The 12,987-nt window shown below is 40.1% G+C and overlaps 1 protein-coding gene and 1 long non-coding RNA gene across 2 annotated transcripts in view; one reads left to right on the forward strand and one right to left on the reverse strand.

The window, feature by feature from the left end:
• Window positions 1–353: 353 nt before the first annotated feature.
• On the reverse strand, window positions 354–3,866 carry NR0B1 (nuclear receptor subfamily 0 group B member 1). The gene is made up of 2 exons (XM_064646810.1): window positions 3,195–3,866; window positions 354–1,671 (listed from the first exon to the last, which is right to left on the reverse strand). The coding sequence occupies exons 1-2, from the start codon at window positions 3,766–3,768 to the stop codon at window positions 1,427–1,429; spliced, it is 819 nt and encodes a 272-aa protein (XP_064502880.1). The 5' UTR covers window positions 3,769–3,866; the 3' UTR covers window positions 354–1,426.
• The window catches only part of LOC135410262 (uncharacterized), a 55,288-nt gene continuing 44,959 nt past the window's right edge, over window positions 2,659–12,987 (forward strand). The window contains exon 1 of the long non-coding RNA XR_010428589.1: window positions 2,659–3,222. This is a non-coding gene — a long non-coding RNA (uncharacterized LOC135410262). The remainder of the gene's footprint in view (window positions 3,223–12,987) is intronic.

Raw genomic sequence — 12,987 nt, forward strand, 5'->3', positions numbered from 1 at the left:
CCCATAAGTTTTATCCAGGTAGGTACAAGCCAACAAGAGTCCCCCTGATCCTTACCTTAGTGTAGGAGTTGTGATTAGGCTTTGCGCAAGGTGGCAGCAAAAGAAAGCTCTTCATACTTGTTCCATTTCCCTGCACACCCCCTATCAGGGAGAGTTACTGCTTCAACTTTATTAATTGTGTTTTAAAAGACACCTGTTGCTAATGCTAAATATGTGTGTGAACAACAGAGAGAGTTACTGATATTGTTTACTTTGGGAACACCGTCACACTTCATTCTTCATTATTTACCAATATTCCCCAGGGAAAAGGCTAGAAAGTTGCATGAAAAGAAAGGAAAAGCAACAAATTCCCCTTAAATCACTGATTTTCCCTTTATGATTTTATTTTTAAAATAGGATTATTTTTTTTTCAGAAAAATCACAACTTCTTCAGGAGAAAGAAGCAAGTCCAACACAACAAAAACAAAAAAAAGTGTTAAGCTCAATGCTTAATTAAGACATCTTCATGCTAGCTGACAAATTTTGATGGATGTACCAGTGTTACACTATATTTCAGCATAATAGTTTCATTTTTCCATGGGAATAAGTAGTCTGAAGAATCTGACTATGGAAATCCCAGCTAGCAGTTATCTACATGAAAAGCAAAGAGAAGTGCAGAGTCCCCCCTACTCATTCTCCAGATGCTAATAAGCATTTGCTGTTCGGATATTTTTAGAAGCATTTTTGTTTATTTGTTGTTTTGGGGAGCAGAGTTCTTTTATTCTCCTGGATCCCAATGTGTGTTGAATAGAATATTTTACTGCACACATTAGAGCTGATGAAGCTACTTTAAGGTTCATTAAGCCTCAAAATATTCTTAATGCATCTTCCCCATATCAAAGAAAACCCTAGGTGAGTATTGAATCTTCATAGACTTCCATTCTGTTAAAGTCAATAGAAGTAGTTCACTGACAGTAAGCCTTTGATAGAGCCATTATTTGAACTGTGAGTAGAATGGTTGCTATAGTATCTTATTCTAATATTACTGAAATATGCAAAGTAAATGGCTTGTTCTTTCCTGTTTTCTGCCAGTTATGCTTAAAACGTAAACCTAGACTTCTGCTTATTTTGAAAAAGCAGGGATTACTCACCTTGAAAGTACAATATAGTAAGTGTGTTCATTGTTCAGAGACATGGTAAAAGAATAACCATTTGACTTTGGATATGAACATTTTCCACAACCTTAAAGCTTGTTTTGATGACCGTAATCTTATTCCAAAAGCACTGTTTAATAAAAATTCATTTCAGATCTTGAAGAATATTTTATTATGGAATACAAAAATACTATCTATGTAAAAACAATAAGTTAGTTTATTTACAATACTTTACACTATTCTGCTCTAGGGCTTCCTTTGCACTGGACTTACTTTCATTATTTTACATGTCTTTATAATTTTGCACAAAGCATTTCCAAAAGCATATCATCCATGTTCACCGCTCCAATGATGGGCCTGAAGAATAATTCAGCCATCACATCAGCATTAATAGATCTTAACAAAGATAAAACAACATTCAGCTTGGCAAATCTGGCTTCATCACCTCTATGAATGAGCCTGACATGTTCATTTAGAGCTTGTTGTGCTTCCCTCTGCAGTCCTTCAATGTACTGTGTACACTGCAGTCCAGGTAGATCTGAAAAGAACAATACATTATTTTGTTTACATATGTTCTCTTTCTAAAACAACATCATTCTTACAGAACGACTACTAAGAGCTCATAGATTGTAATCATCACTCAAGGAAAGAAGTAAATTAAATTGCCATAGGACTTTTTTTATGCAGAATAAACATATTAAATTTTATTGGGCAGAACAAAGTCTTATTGTGCTGGTATTCAGGACCTTTAATACTCTTCTTCTATAGACAAATATGATGTTTGTAAACATTCACTTAAGTGTTAAACAAATTAGTTGATAAAAACTTTGACTGAAGAACGTTTTCCAAAACAATGTTAGAGTGGGCTAGACAATAAAAATAACTTTTTTAAGTTGTTCACTTCTACAAAAATAAGTCACATTTAAGGCTTCCTTCGACATTCTCATTTAAGGCTTCCTTTGATAACTGTTTCTGCTCCAGTTTACAAGTGGCAAGAAATGCTGACTCCAACACATGACGGAAAGTTTTCCAGTGAACCACAGTAAGGATACTGAAAGACAGAGGCTGCAGAATTAAGGCTGTTTGTGACCACAGAATCATTAAGGCTGGAAAAGACCTCCATGACCACCGAGTCCAAACATTATCCTTACAGTGCCACGTCCACCACTAAAACCATGTCCCTGAGCACCACATCTACACATTTTTTGAACACTTTCGGGAACAGTGATTCAACCACTTCCCTGGGCAGCCTGGTCCAACGCTTGACCACCCTTCAAGGAAAGATTTTTTTTCCTACCAGAATAATCTATCTTTTTTTATTAAACCAGCTTCAGAATTTGACTTGTGTCACATTAGCTTCACCATTGTAACTTTTTCTCTCTTATTTCTATGGAAAGCAGAGCTAAATGAGCAGTATGATAAATGCAAAGTAACACTATACAAACTTAAACATCAGTAACTAACAGTTTGACAGTGGGAGCGGAGGAAGATCCCTGTCCTACTTTCACAGGGTACTGCCATGCTCGGGAAATGCCGGATCCAGCCTGCCAGCTACCTTTAAGGTGAGTCACCCACATGATAATAAGCCTTTGGTTGAGCATCGGTGTGGTATATAGAAGCGTCCACAGAGATGGTAAACAAGTGCTACACACAAAGCCAAAACAGCACTTCGTTGCTGGAAGTCCTGAGCCCTCTCTTGCTCTCCAGGGAGTGCAGAACTCCCGGGCACAGCACGGGCAGACCCGCGACCTTCGGGCGGGCGTGGGGAGTTTACACGCTCCCGCAGAGCGGAAGCTCCGAAACCAACAGGGAACCGCTGCTGACTCCCAACTTTCCCTAAGCGACCGGCCAGGTTCTCTCTGTTTTATGGAAGGTGCCAGTCCTCGGGATACCAGACCTGGCCGCCGCCGGCCACCCTCCCTGCTTGACAGCCGGGGTCCTAAGGAGGGGGCAGAGGGTGAAACCTTGCTCCTCGTCCCCCTCCTCCACCACCTCTTTTCCCCAAGGAAAAGCCCCACTTCGCTGGGGATACCAGCGGGCTGTCCCCGCCTGGCCACTCACCCGGGTTGAAGAGCACCGTCCCCTTGAGGTAAGCGTACTCTTTGGTGCTGATGTCCAGGCTCCAGCACTTGGCCAAGAAGCCCTTGATGGCCTGGATCTCTCCGGCCGAGGGCAGGTGCGGGCCGTGGTGCTGCCGGCCCGGCGGCGGTGCGGGTACCCGCGGCGGGGGCTGCTCTCCGTGCCGCCGGGCCGTGAGGATGCGCTGCAGCATGCTGGGCTCCGCGCTCTCCACCGTCTCCAGGGGCACCCGGTCCTGCGCCAGCCCCAGCAGCAGCAGGGGCGCCCAGCAGCTGCGGACCAGCAGCAGCTGCTCCTCCAGCGGCAGCTCCTGGAAGCAGGGCACGTTCTGGACGAAGCGCAGCGTCTTCACCAGCACGGCCGAGGCCGCCTTGCAAACCACCTGCGGGCTCCGCAGGGCCACCCGCCGCCTCGACCCGCAGGGGCAGCCGCGGGGAGCCTGTCCCGTCGGCGCCGCCCGCTCCTGGCGCTCCTGGCTCCGTAGGATGCTGTAGAGGATGCTGCTGTGCCGCCTGCCCTCCGCGCAGCAGCGGCAGCAGCGCTCCACGCACGCCATGGCACCCCCGGGTCCGGCGTCCGTGGGCCGGGCTGAGCCGCTGGGGAGGCTCGGCGGGGCTGTCCCAGCCTCCTGGTCCCGCCGGCAGACGCGCACTGCTCGCCCTCTGCCCGGCTCTTAACTTATTTATAGCCGGCGGTGTGTGTGTGTCTGTGTGTGTGTGCAGCCGCAGGCGCTGTGCCGACGGTTCAAAGGGGCAGACACACTCTTTACTGGCTGGAAAAGAGGGAGGGGTGGGGGGGATGGAAAAAGAAAACCCTCCTCCTCCTCCTTTTCCTGAGACAGCGATACCGGAGGGAGCCGGCCGCCCCTGCCCAGAGGCTGAGGCGTCTTGAGCGACAAAACGCCCTCTCCTCGCTCCTCTCTCCGGGCCCCGGAGCAGTTGGTGTTATCCCGGGATGCTTCGAGCGGGGCGGGGCAGGACGAGGCCGGCAGCTCCCGCTGATCTCTGGTTTTGCCACCGTGGGGAGCAGCTCTCGTCGCCGCGACTCCCGCGGGGCCCCATCCGGAAATGACAAGTACCCGAGAGGTCTGGGAGAGGACAGAGAAAGGTGTATTGGGAGTGGGAGAAGTGCTGAATAGGTCCAAATAATAAAATTCCCGCAGCAGGGGGAAAAGGTGACACCACTAATGATATCAAGGACTTTTGTGTATGCCTGCCCTTAGGAGCGATGCCTCGTGTGCCAGATGAACTCCTTAGTGCTGCCAGGGAGGAGGGAGGAAAAGTGGACGTGCTCCTGCCCAAATCGGGTGCTCTGTGAGGGGTGCAAACAAGGCTCCATCACAGTGCCCTGAGGCTGACACTGCTGCAGCGCCCACGGGGATCCTCCATGAAACCTCCACCCAATAATTCCCTTTCCTTGTTTTGCGACACAAGGTCCATCTTTCTGATCTCATTTTGTTCCATTCATCCATTTATAACATTCCATTTTCCTTTTGGGCTCTGCTTGTCCATGACTCTTTCCTGTTACACTTAGATACCTATTCTTCTGAGACCCATCTCCTCCAAGTGGCGTGTATACATGAAAGCAAGGAAGTAATCCTTCCAGGCCTTGATGATTGCACAGGAGGCACGGGGGAATGGCGATTGCCCAGATGTGGACTCTTGAATGAAAAATAAGCCCATTTATTTTCTCAGCTGGGCTAAGTAAAAGTGGGTGCAGCAGAGAGGAATAAATAATCGCTACAGAAGGTAGAGTTACTTCTGCCTGCTGCATATGGGCTAAACCAGAAACATTTTCTTTTTATGTGATCTGGAAGAATCTTGGCACAGATTTAGAGAAAGTAGCCAGTTGCAAGCAACCTTCTGTACCTAGTCCATCGGTATCTGCTACCAAGGGAAGTCTAAATCACTCCTGAAAAGCCACATTTTCTTTCAATAAAGGTCTTCACAGGTTTTTTAAAGCAAATACCATTGAGTGCTTTGGATTTTGTAGACACAAAATAATTTTAGACTGGATCTCTTTTCCCTGTGAAGTCAGTCCTACCCTATCTACTTACAAAGGTGTAGAGTCATATAGTCATTTCCTTCTAAGTGTTTCTCCACAATTCAGACTCAGAAGGAATATTCTTTATAAATGGCTTATACCTTTTGTAAGGCACTTTTCTATAAAGCTGTATAAAACTCTGCTGGGCTATCTGACACAAGTAAACCTTTTATTCCAAATGCAAGTTGTCCAAAATCTAGATCATTATACTTTAATTTTAACTATTAAATGCATTTTTTTTCCACAGACCCAAATATGATAAAGCTCTTTATTGGTTTTGCAGTAGCAAAGAACTGCTACAGTGCACCAATTAAGTGATGCCTGCAGTTTGCAGACAGATCAGTTGGGTCCCTGGAGTAGAAAACAATGCTGTTTCATCAAATATCCTTTAAGAAAAAAATGATGCTAAAATTCCAAAGCAAATTTATTAATATCAAATGTTAGCAATTTTTTCATTTGGATAATATCACTGGTAATGAGAAAACTCTCATTTATTTGTCTAGAATATTTCTTTGCCATTCCAGATTATTTCCTGTTATATTCATCAGTGTTTTCTCAACGTGTTAGGATTTTAGATGGTTCTTTTTGGTCTTTTCAGTTATTTTCCTTCTTCTTAGTTTTTGGGGGCATATGTCATCCACTAACTTCAGAGATAAATTTTGCCTAGTTTTAGAAAAAGAGCATCCCTAAACTTTTAGTTTTCTTCAGCAATACTCCTTCCATGAGGTACAGATTACTAGACTGACTGTGGAATCTAGATGTGGTTCTTATGAACTTTTACCTTGGAAAATTTCTATGGGGCAGCACAGTACAGTCAAGATCAGAATCATTGCCTTTGCAGTTTTGACCTTGGACTCTAATTGTGGGAATGTTCTGCTTCTTATGGGAGGATGCTACTTACACAGGTCCATAGACAAAGGCAATATTTAACATTTATTTCATGTCTACGATAGATTTTTTTTACTGATGTAGCAATATTAGTTGCAGGTGTTTAATTTTTCAAGGTATTTCTCTTTCAACAAGATCTGAAATGTAGATGCAATTCTACTGTCATATAATGATTTTGCTGACTGTTCATTTTCTAAACCAACTTATACAAAAAATCTTTGTCTTTGATAACTATATCAAAATATGTATCCCACACTGAAACTGAAACTTGACTTATTATGTAGTGTCAGAAATCACATTGCATAAGCATCCTTTCTCTCTTTTTAACTCTTAATGTATCCTAACCTACATAGCAGTTTCTTTTATTCAGGGTAGATCATCTCTTTCTCAGCTAAAACATTAATAATACCCTATACATATTTACTGGTGTTTTTCTTGTTGATATTCAGTAACCTGAACACTTCATTTACAGGTCTGACTTCTGCCTGTCAATTGCATTCAAGCTAAATTAAAATCAACAAAGCTTTCTATTCACAACCAAAAAGAAAAAAAATCCCTCACAGACACCTGTTTGATGGAAAACATACAAAACCACTTTTAGCATAAAGTCAAAGTGTCTGGTTTCTGCTGGAAGATGTAATGCTGCATGAGAATTACCAAGCTCCTTGTGGTACAGTCACAAATAGGTTTACAAGCTTCCAGACAAAGGATTACTTGTTTGTGGCTTTTTTAGTTGTTTTCTTTGTTTTGGGAATGGTTTTTCTGTGTGTATGTGCTTGAGTTTTTTTAACTCAGACAAAAGCCTTGGATATGAAAGTGATACAGTGCAGTCTTGGCAGTCTCACTCTCTCATGTTGCTCTTCAGTGTCTCTGTATCACTCATCTGGTAGCACATTTGGTTCTTGGCCAGAGGGCAAGACTTAAGTTTCAGAACAAGACCAAACAAGCATTTGTTTTTATGCCATCAGCGCTTTAGTGCACCATTAGCTTGAGAGAAACCTTTTTTCTTGTGGAGAATTTGAAGCTGATATCCTCTAAATACATAATATTCCTTTTAGTACGACTACTGAAAAATAAAATTTGATTTTAAGATCAGATGTAAAACCAGGGCTCAATTTGGAGATTAGCACACAAGAAAAAAAAAAAAAAAACACACAAAAACCCACAAAAAAACAAACAAACAAACAAACAAACAAACAAAGAAAAACGAGTGTGGAATGTTGTCATAAGGACATAAGGATATGATTGGTAAGATGTCTTTTGTAAAAATAAATACCTTATTAAAACAAGGCTTTAAAATTTAAGTATATTGCTGTTTTTCATGTGTTTCTCAGTGTGACTATCCATTTCTTAGATTGACCACCATTCATAGTTCCCCAATTTTACTGGGATGTTTGCTTTAAAATATGTGGAGATTAAGGGAAAAGTAGCACCATGTGCAATATTCTACCTATATGCTTCACCATGCACTCCTGATGTCACTATTGCCTCTGTCCTGGATGGGTAATGGATTCTTTAGGAGGAATAATACTGAGAGCTAGTTGTGAGATGATGACCTGAATCACCAGGATTTTTGTAGCTTCCCTAAGGCTGTGATTCGACAGTGTTACTGTATCCCATCACCAGCTCACCTAACAGCATGTGTTTGTTCTGGATCAGGAGGAGCATATGGTCACATTTTTATAGAATTAGCCAGACTATATAAAAAACAGTTTATCCCAGGTTTAGACCTTTCTGCCAGCTGCTTGAGAGCAGGTGATGTCTAATCTGGTATAAACTGTAATGATGCAAAATCAGCAAAGTCTTTAACAAATCTCAACCTGCAAAAGGGAATTTTGTTGTTGTTGTCAGATCAGTTCTTTGCATAATGTGGTCATTGCATTTTGGATACAGAAATAGTAATCCCAAATTTTAATTTATTTTTATTGGACCATGCACTTCACTGTCATATTCCCACTGACAGATAGCAAATTTAAGGAGGCCTTCACATATCCCAGACCTTTTTTTCTTGTAACCATATGCTAGTTCATTTTAGCTACTGCAACTAGGTTTTGAGGGAGGCAAAATTAGGGAAAGAGAAGCAACACTGTAAACTTTTTACAGTGAAAGACACTCAGTTGCTTCCCATTAAAAAGATTAATTGATCTTTGGGCTTTGTGAAAAGCTGTAGGTCTCAGTAATCCAAAACTGTACATTAAGGTAAGCTCTTGGGGTTGGCTGTTTCAGTGTTTAGCTATAGTAATAGTTTATTTTTTGGTCCAAAGGGATTTCATGGGGCTCCCAAACATCTGCCAGCGTGGCATGCTTAAGGGTGCAGTCCTGTAAGATTTCCTGAGCTAATCTAGTAGCTCACTGGAGCTGAAAGAGGTGACTTCCACTTTATTTTTGTAATAGCCATTACAAGAAAAATAGCAGAGAGATTAAATATCTGGAAATGTGCTCTCCTTGCTTTATTTTACCTGGTGATACTTTTGAAGTTTTTGCCCAACCTGAGAAGTTGGAGCACTCATGATATGGCAGAATCTTGCTGACTAAGTCAGCAAAAAAATAACACATCAAGGGAAAAACATGTCATTTTCAGCTGGTTTACTGAGGTGAACTCATTCAAATAGGGCTAAAATGAGTGCCAGAGGAGGTGGAAAGGAATGGCATGACCTCTTTTCCAGGAATGAGAGGAGAATGGGGAAAATGCAGGACCACTGCTACAAGCCAGTGTTCCACTCAGCCACCGTGTGGAACTGCTCCCTTGGGAAGGTAAAACCCTAAAGCTTGAGAGCAGAAAAAAATTGGGGTAAGAGAGAGAGGAATTGTAGCAAGCTTTGGTTTCAAATTATTTTTTAAAATACCATATGAAACTGACCTATACTCTTGCTAATGACACTTGAATAAGGGAATTGTGTTATAAAATATTAGTGTAGAAATATCTTTCAATTACCTTGAAGAATACACTGCTGATATAGAATAACAGATGAGTAACAGGCAAAAAGCTGGCAAATTAAGCTTTTTAAGATACTGTTCAAGGTTGTGGCTTAAAGAATAAAACACATTGTAGCTTTACAGTGACAATTGGTTACTTTGTATCCATTATGCTAATTTTTAAGTTGACATTTCTGTGTGTTATTGAAGCTAGTTGTGTGAGATTGACAAGTTCACAAATGCAGTTTCATTTGTGAGTAATATCATAGGATAGTCTGCTAATAAAAAATTACATTCAAATAGCCTTCTAATTTAACATGCATTTTATCTGAATGTCTATGTGAAGGTTTTTAAAATTTATGCATCTTTCCATAGGTTTTAATTCAAACATATTTCACCCACATTGGATATTTAAAAATACTGTCCTCTGGTGAATAAATGATATAATTTCTCATTAGTTCAAGTTCATGTTATGGTATTAAAAATGTACTTTTTTTTATTTTATTTTTTTTTTTTTACTATTCCTCAAACATGAGTTTGAAAGGCACATATTTGATTTATAGATTCACCCCAAAATCTGTATCTCAAATATTTATGATCTTCAAACAACTTCTGAAGTTCTTTGGTAGCATTCTTTGCTTCAATCACCCTTCACCAGGTTTCTGAATCTACACACATTCTGTAGGTAACAGGGAAATCATTTGGCATTCTGTTCTGCTGGCAGATGAGGCAGACTATATCTTCAGTTTTGTTGAAATAATCAGGTTATCTTACCCTTTTTAAAGAAAGGATTTTTCTAACCTAGATCTTTTCAACAAAAGTGGATTAGGGAGTGACCCAGCAGTTATGCTGGTATACCTCATGTACCTGCAGTCATTGATAGCCCAAAGTACATTGGGAAGTGCTAACATCTTAATCTCTCTGAGCTGCAGCCAGACAGCATCCTTGGCTGGTCTGCGATTCAGACTTTAAGGCTGGCTGGGATCAGCTCCCCTTTCCGACTTCCTAAGGGCACTGTTAAACATTGAGCTGTTGATGACTGAAGTACAGATTCTACTCATCTCTGTGCCTCTGCAGGAAACCATTCAATCTCAGTTTGGAAATTCAGTCCAAGACATAAAAGCCCACCAGTCCACTGGTTGTTTATCCAGATTTTTACTATATAAATTAGCACTACTTTCCAGATTCAGCTTATAACTTCTAGACTCCTTTCTCTAGTAATTTAAGAACACAGGAATAACCCCTTTCAAAACTAACCTTTTTTTTAAAAAAAAAAAGTAAAACAGATTTTAGGTTATAAACAGCTTTCAAGCTAACACTTTGAATGTTTGGGTTTTTCTCTTAAGACCTACTTCACTGATTTTTTATTTTGTTTTGTGCCATTGCAACACTTTTACTAATTTTTAGCATCCTTTGAATTGTGGACATCAGAACTGCACAGAAGATTCCACTTATGCTGTCTTCCTCAGTGCCAGAGAGAGATAATAACTCCCCAATTCGCATTCACCACTCTAGGTCTCCTACATTAAAGCATCATCAGCCTTTTTGAGGCATTATTGCATATTGTGCTGGGCACTCATGTTAGACTGCTTCTCTGCTGTGACTTCCTGAATATTTTCTGATCTCCTTTCCACAGCAGAGTGGTTTATTAACAGAGGTAGAATGCCTTTCTTGTTTCAGTTTTGCATTTGGCTGCATTAGAATGCATTCCATGTAAACAGATCCAGCAATCCAAGGGGCTGGCTTTTCTGGCCTTTGATTATTTCTCCTCTTCACCACTGGGCATCATCATCCACAAATGCCTAGGCATCCTCTGAGTCAGAGATGGGAATATTTTTCTCAGTAAGTGGGTTTTGTCCATTCTAATTTTATATGTGTTAAGTCTTTTATTGGTTTTGCATAGTGCTGCTGTATGTCATGTCACTCAGAAAAATGCCTTATCATAAATCTAAAGAAAGTTGTATCTGACAGGTTACTTTTGGCTGGACCAAGACAGAGTGGTATATTGGAGTGTACTGTTATAAAAATGCATTTAGGCTTTATTTATTTATTATAAAATTTATTAGGCTTCTCATAATTGAAAAGTTTCATGTAATGCTTTGTGTTAGAAAGATGCACACAATATTTTATGATTTAAAAAAAATAAAAAAAAAACAGAGAAAAGGAAAAAAAAAGAAGAAACAGTGGGAGTTTGAATCTTCTGACACTTCACATGCCTACAGACTTGAGTGGGGTTGCATTTTTTAGGTCCACTTCTTGAAACGTTCTAAAACCTCTAAATACTGGGGTAGTAACACTGAAATCAATAATACAAATGTCACTGAAAAACTCACACAAACCAAGGATCATATGCTATTTCAGAGTTAGTTGTTCAATAAGAACATAATGGGCAATCAATTTAATAATGTTTAGATTGTTCTGCCATGAATACTAATCAAGCAATAAAGTAATTGCATTTGGAACTAGAAATTAGTGTGTTTCCATGAGAGGATACCATTTACATTATATTAAGTTTTGGATAACTCATTTTATGTCCTTTTTTTTTAATTCATTTAGAAGCAAAGAAGAAAAAGAGCCTACAACATATAAGTTCCTCAATTAATTTTGGTTCAGGGAACTGTAATTAAAAATAAAATGTTCTTGTGGTTTAATAATCTTTTTTATGTTTTTGCTTAGTTTTACATTCCTTCTACAGTTAGTGATTATGAAAGGTTTATGGGTTCTTCAGTGACCATGACAAAGAGAAGATAGAGACATTGAATGCTCAATTAAAAGAGGAGGAAGTTTGTTTGTCTTTACTGAATCATCTCTGGAGTGGTTTTTTTCTGGATATCCAGGAAACTGGGAAGCATTCAATAGAAAAGTTACTGGGCAAAAAATTTTTGGTCTCTAATGTGGTTTTAGTTCAGAGGGGTGAGGTACAGTGAAGCATGTGCATGTTGCTGCTGGGTGAGAAGTACCCATGGTGGAGGAGAAATGTGTGAATGAACGAAAGGTCACTGCAGAGAAGGATGAAAGGCACTGCCACTGAATGGTGATGGAGTAGCATAAGATGTACATGCAACAGAAAACGGGCAGGTAGAGCAAAATCTTAGCTTAGAATACAGAAGAGCTTGTAAGGGATGGAGACCTTCTAAGAATAGATAGAATTAAGATAACTGGTCCTGTAGAAATAGGAAAGATTGGTAAATATATTTCCCTTTATTCTCCTTTCTAGTAACCTGTTGTTAGTGAGTTGATTTCTTTGGGTTTGGGAACAGGATAGGGGGTTGGATTTTGAGAAGGAAGGCATTCTCTTTTTCTCCCTTCAGTCCTTGCAAATCATACTTCACATAGACCTCTCTTTCTGGGGAAATTTCACCAGAATGCAGCTTTTTTTGTTATTTCAATACTTTCTCTACCATCTCAAAACATGTCTTTGTAGGTTTTGTCTTTGAAAATTTGGTTGCCTAGAAGAGGCAGATTGGGAATTCTTTCTTTCATCATTTATCCTGCTTATTAGTATGTACCATGAAGAGGGCCCACGTCAGAAGGAAAAAAACCCCACAATGTCATAATTGACACTTCTTTATATCTTTTTTGCACCCAGAAACATACTCAATTTACATCTTCCACTTTTTTCAAAGGCAAGTTTTATCTGTGCACCTGTAACACACTAAATTACATCATTACCTGGACTTTTAATATTAGAATTGAGGTAGTTCTGAGAAATGAGGAAGTTGCTGATTGAAGTCGTTAATATCTAAAACTTTCACCAATTACATGAGGGATAGTTTGAGTGAAAGTCATGTTTACTTTTGATTTGAAGTATGACTTTTTACTTTTAATTAGCTATGTTCTGACCTTACAATAATAGTTCCCACATAAAGCATGGAAAAATTAATCTGATATTTTGTAGCTTCTTTTTACTTCTCCTAAAGCAAACCCA

The sequence above is a fragment of the Pseudopipra pipra genome, chromosome 2, assembly GCF_036250125.1.
Source record: "Pseudopipra pipra isolate bDixPip1 chromosome 2, bDixPip1.hap1, whole genome shotgun sequence".
NCBI lineage: Eukaryota > Metazoa > Chordata > Aves > Passeriformes > Pipridae > Pseudopipra > Pseudopipra pipra.

What these genes read in the sequence shown, in the direction of transcription:
- NR0B1 (XM_064646810.1), bottom strand. Translation starts at nt 3,768, where the DNA reads ATGGCGTGCGTGGAGCGCTGCTGCCGCTGCTGCGCGGAGGGCAGGCGG. An exon ending in GACGGTGCTCTTCAACCCGG is followed by an intron (nt 1,672 to 3,194) that starts GTGAGTGGCCAG and finishes TGTTCTTTTCAG; the next exon opens with ATCTACCTGGACTGCAGTGT.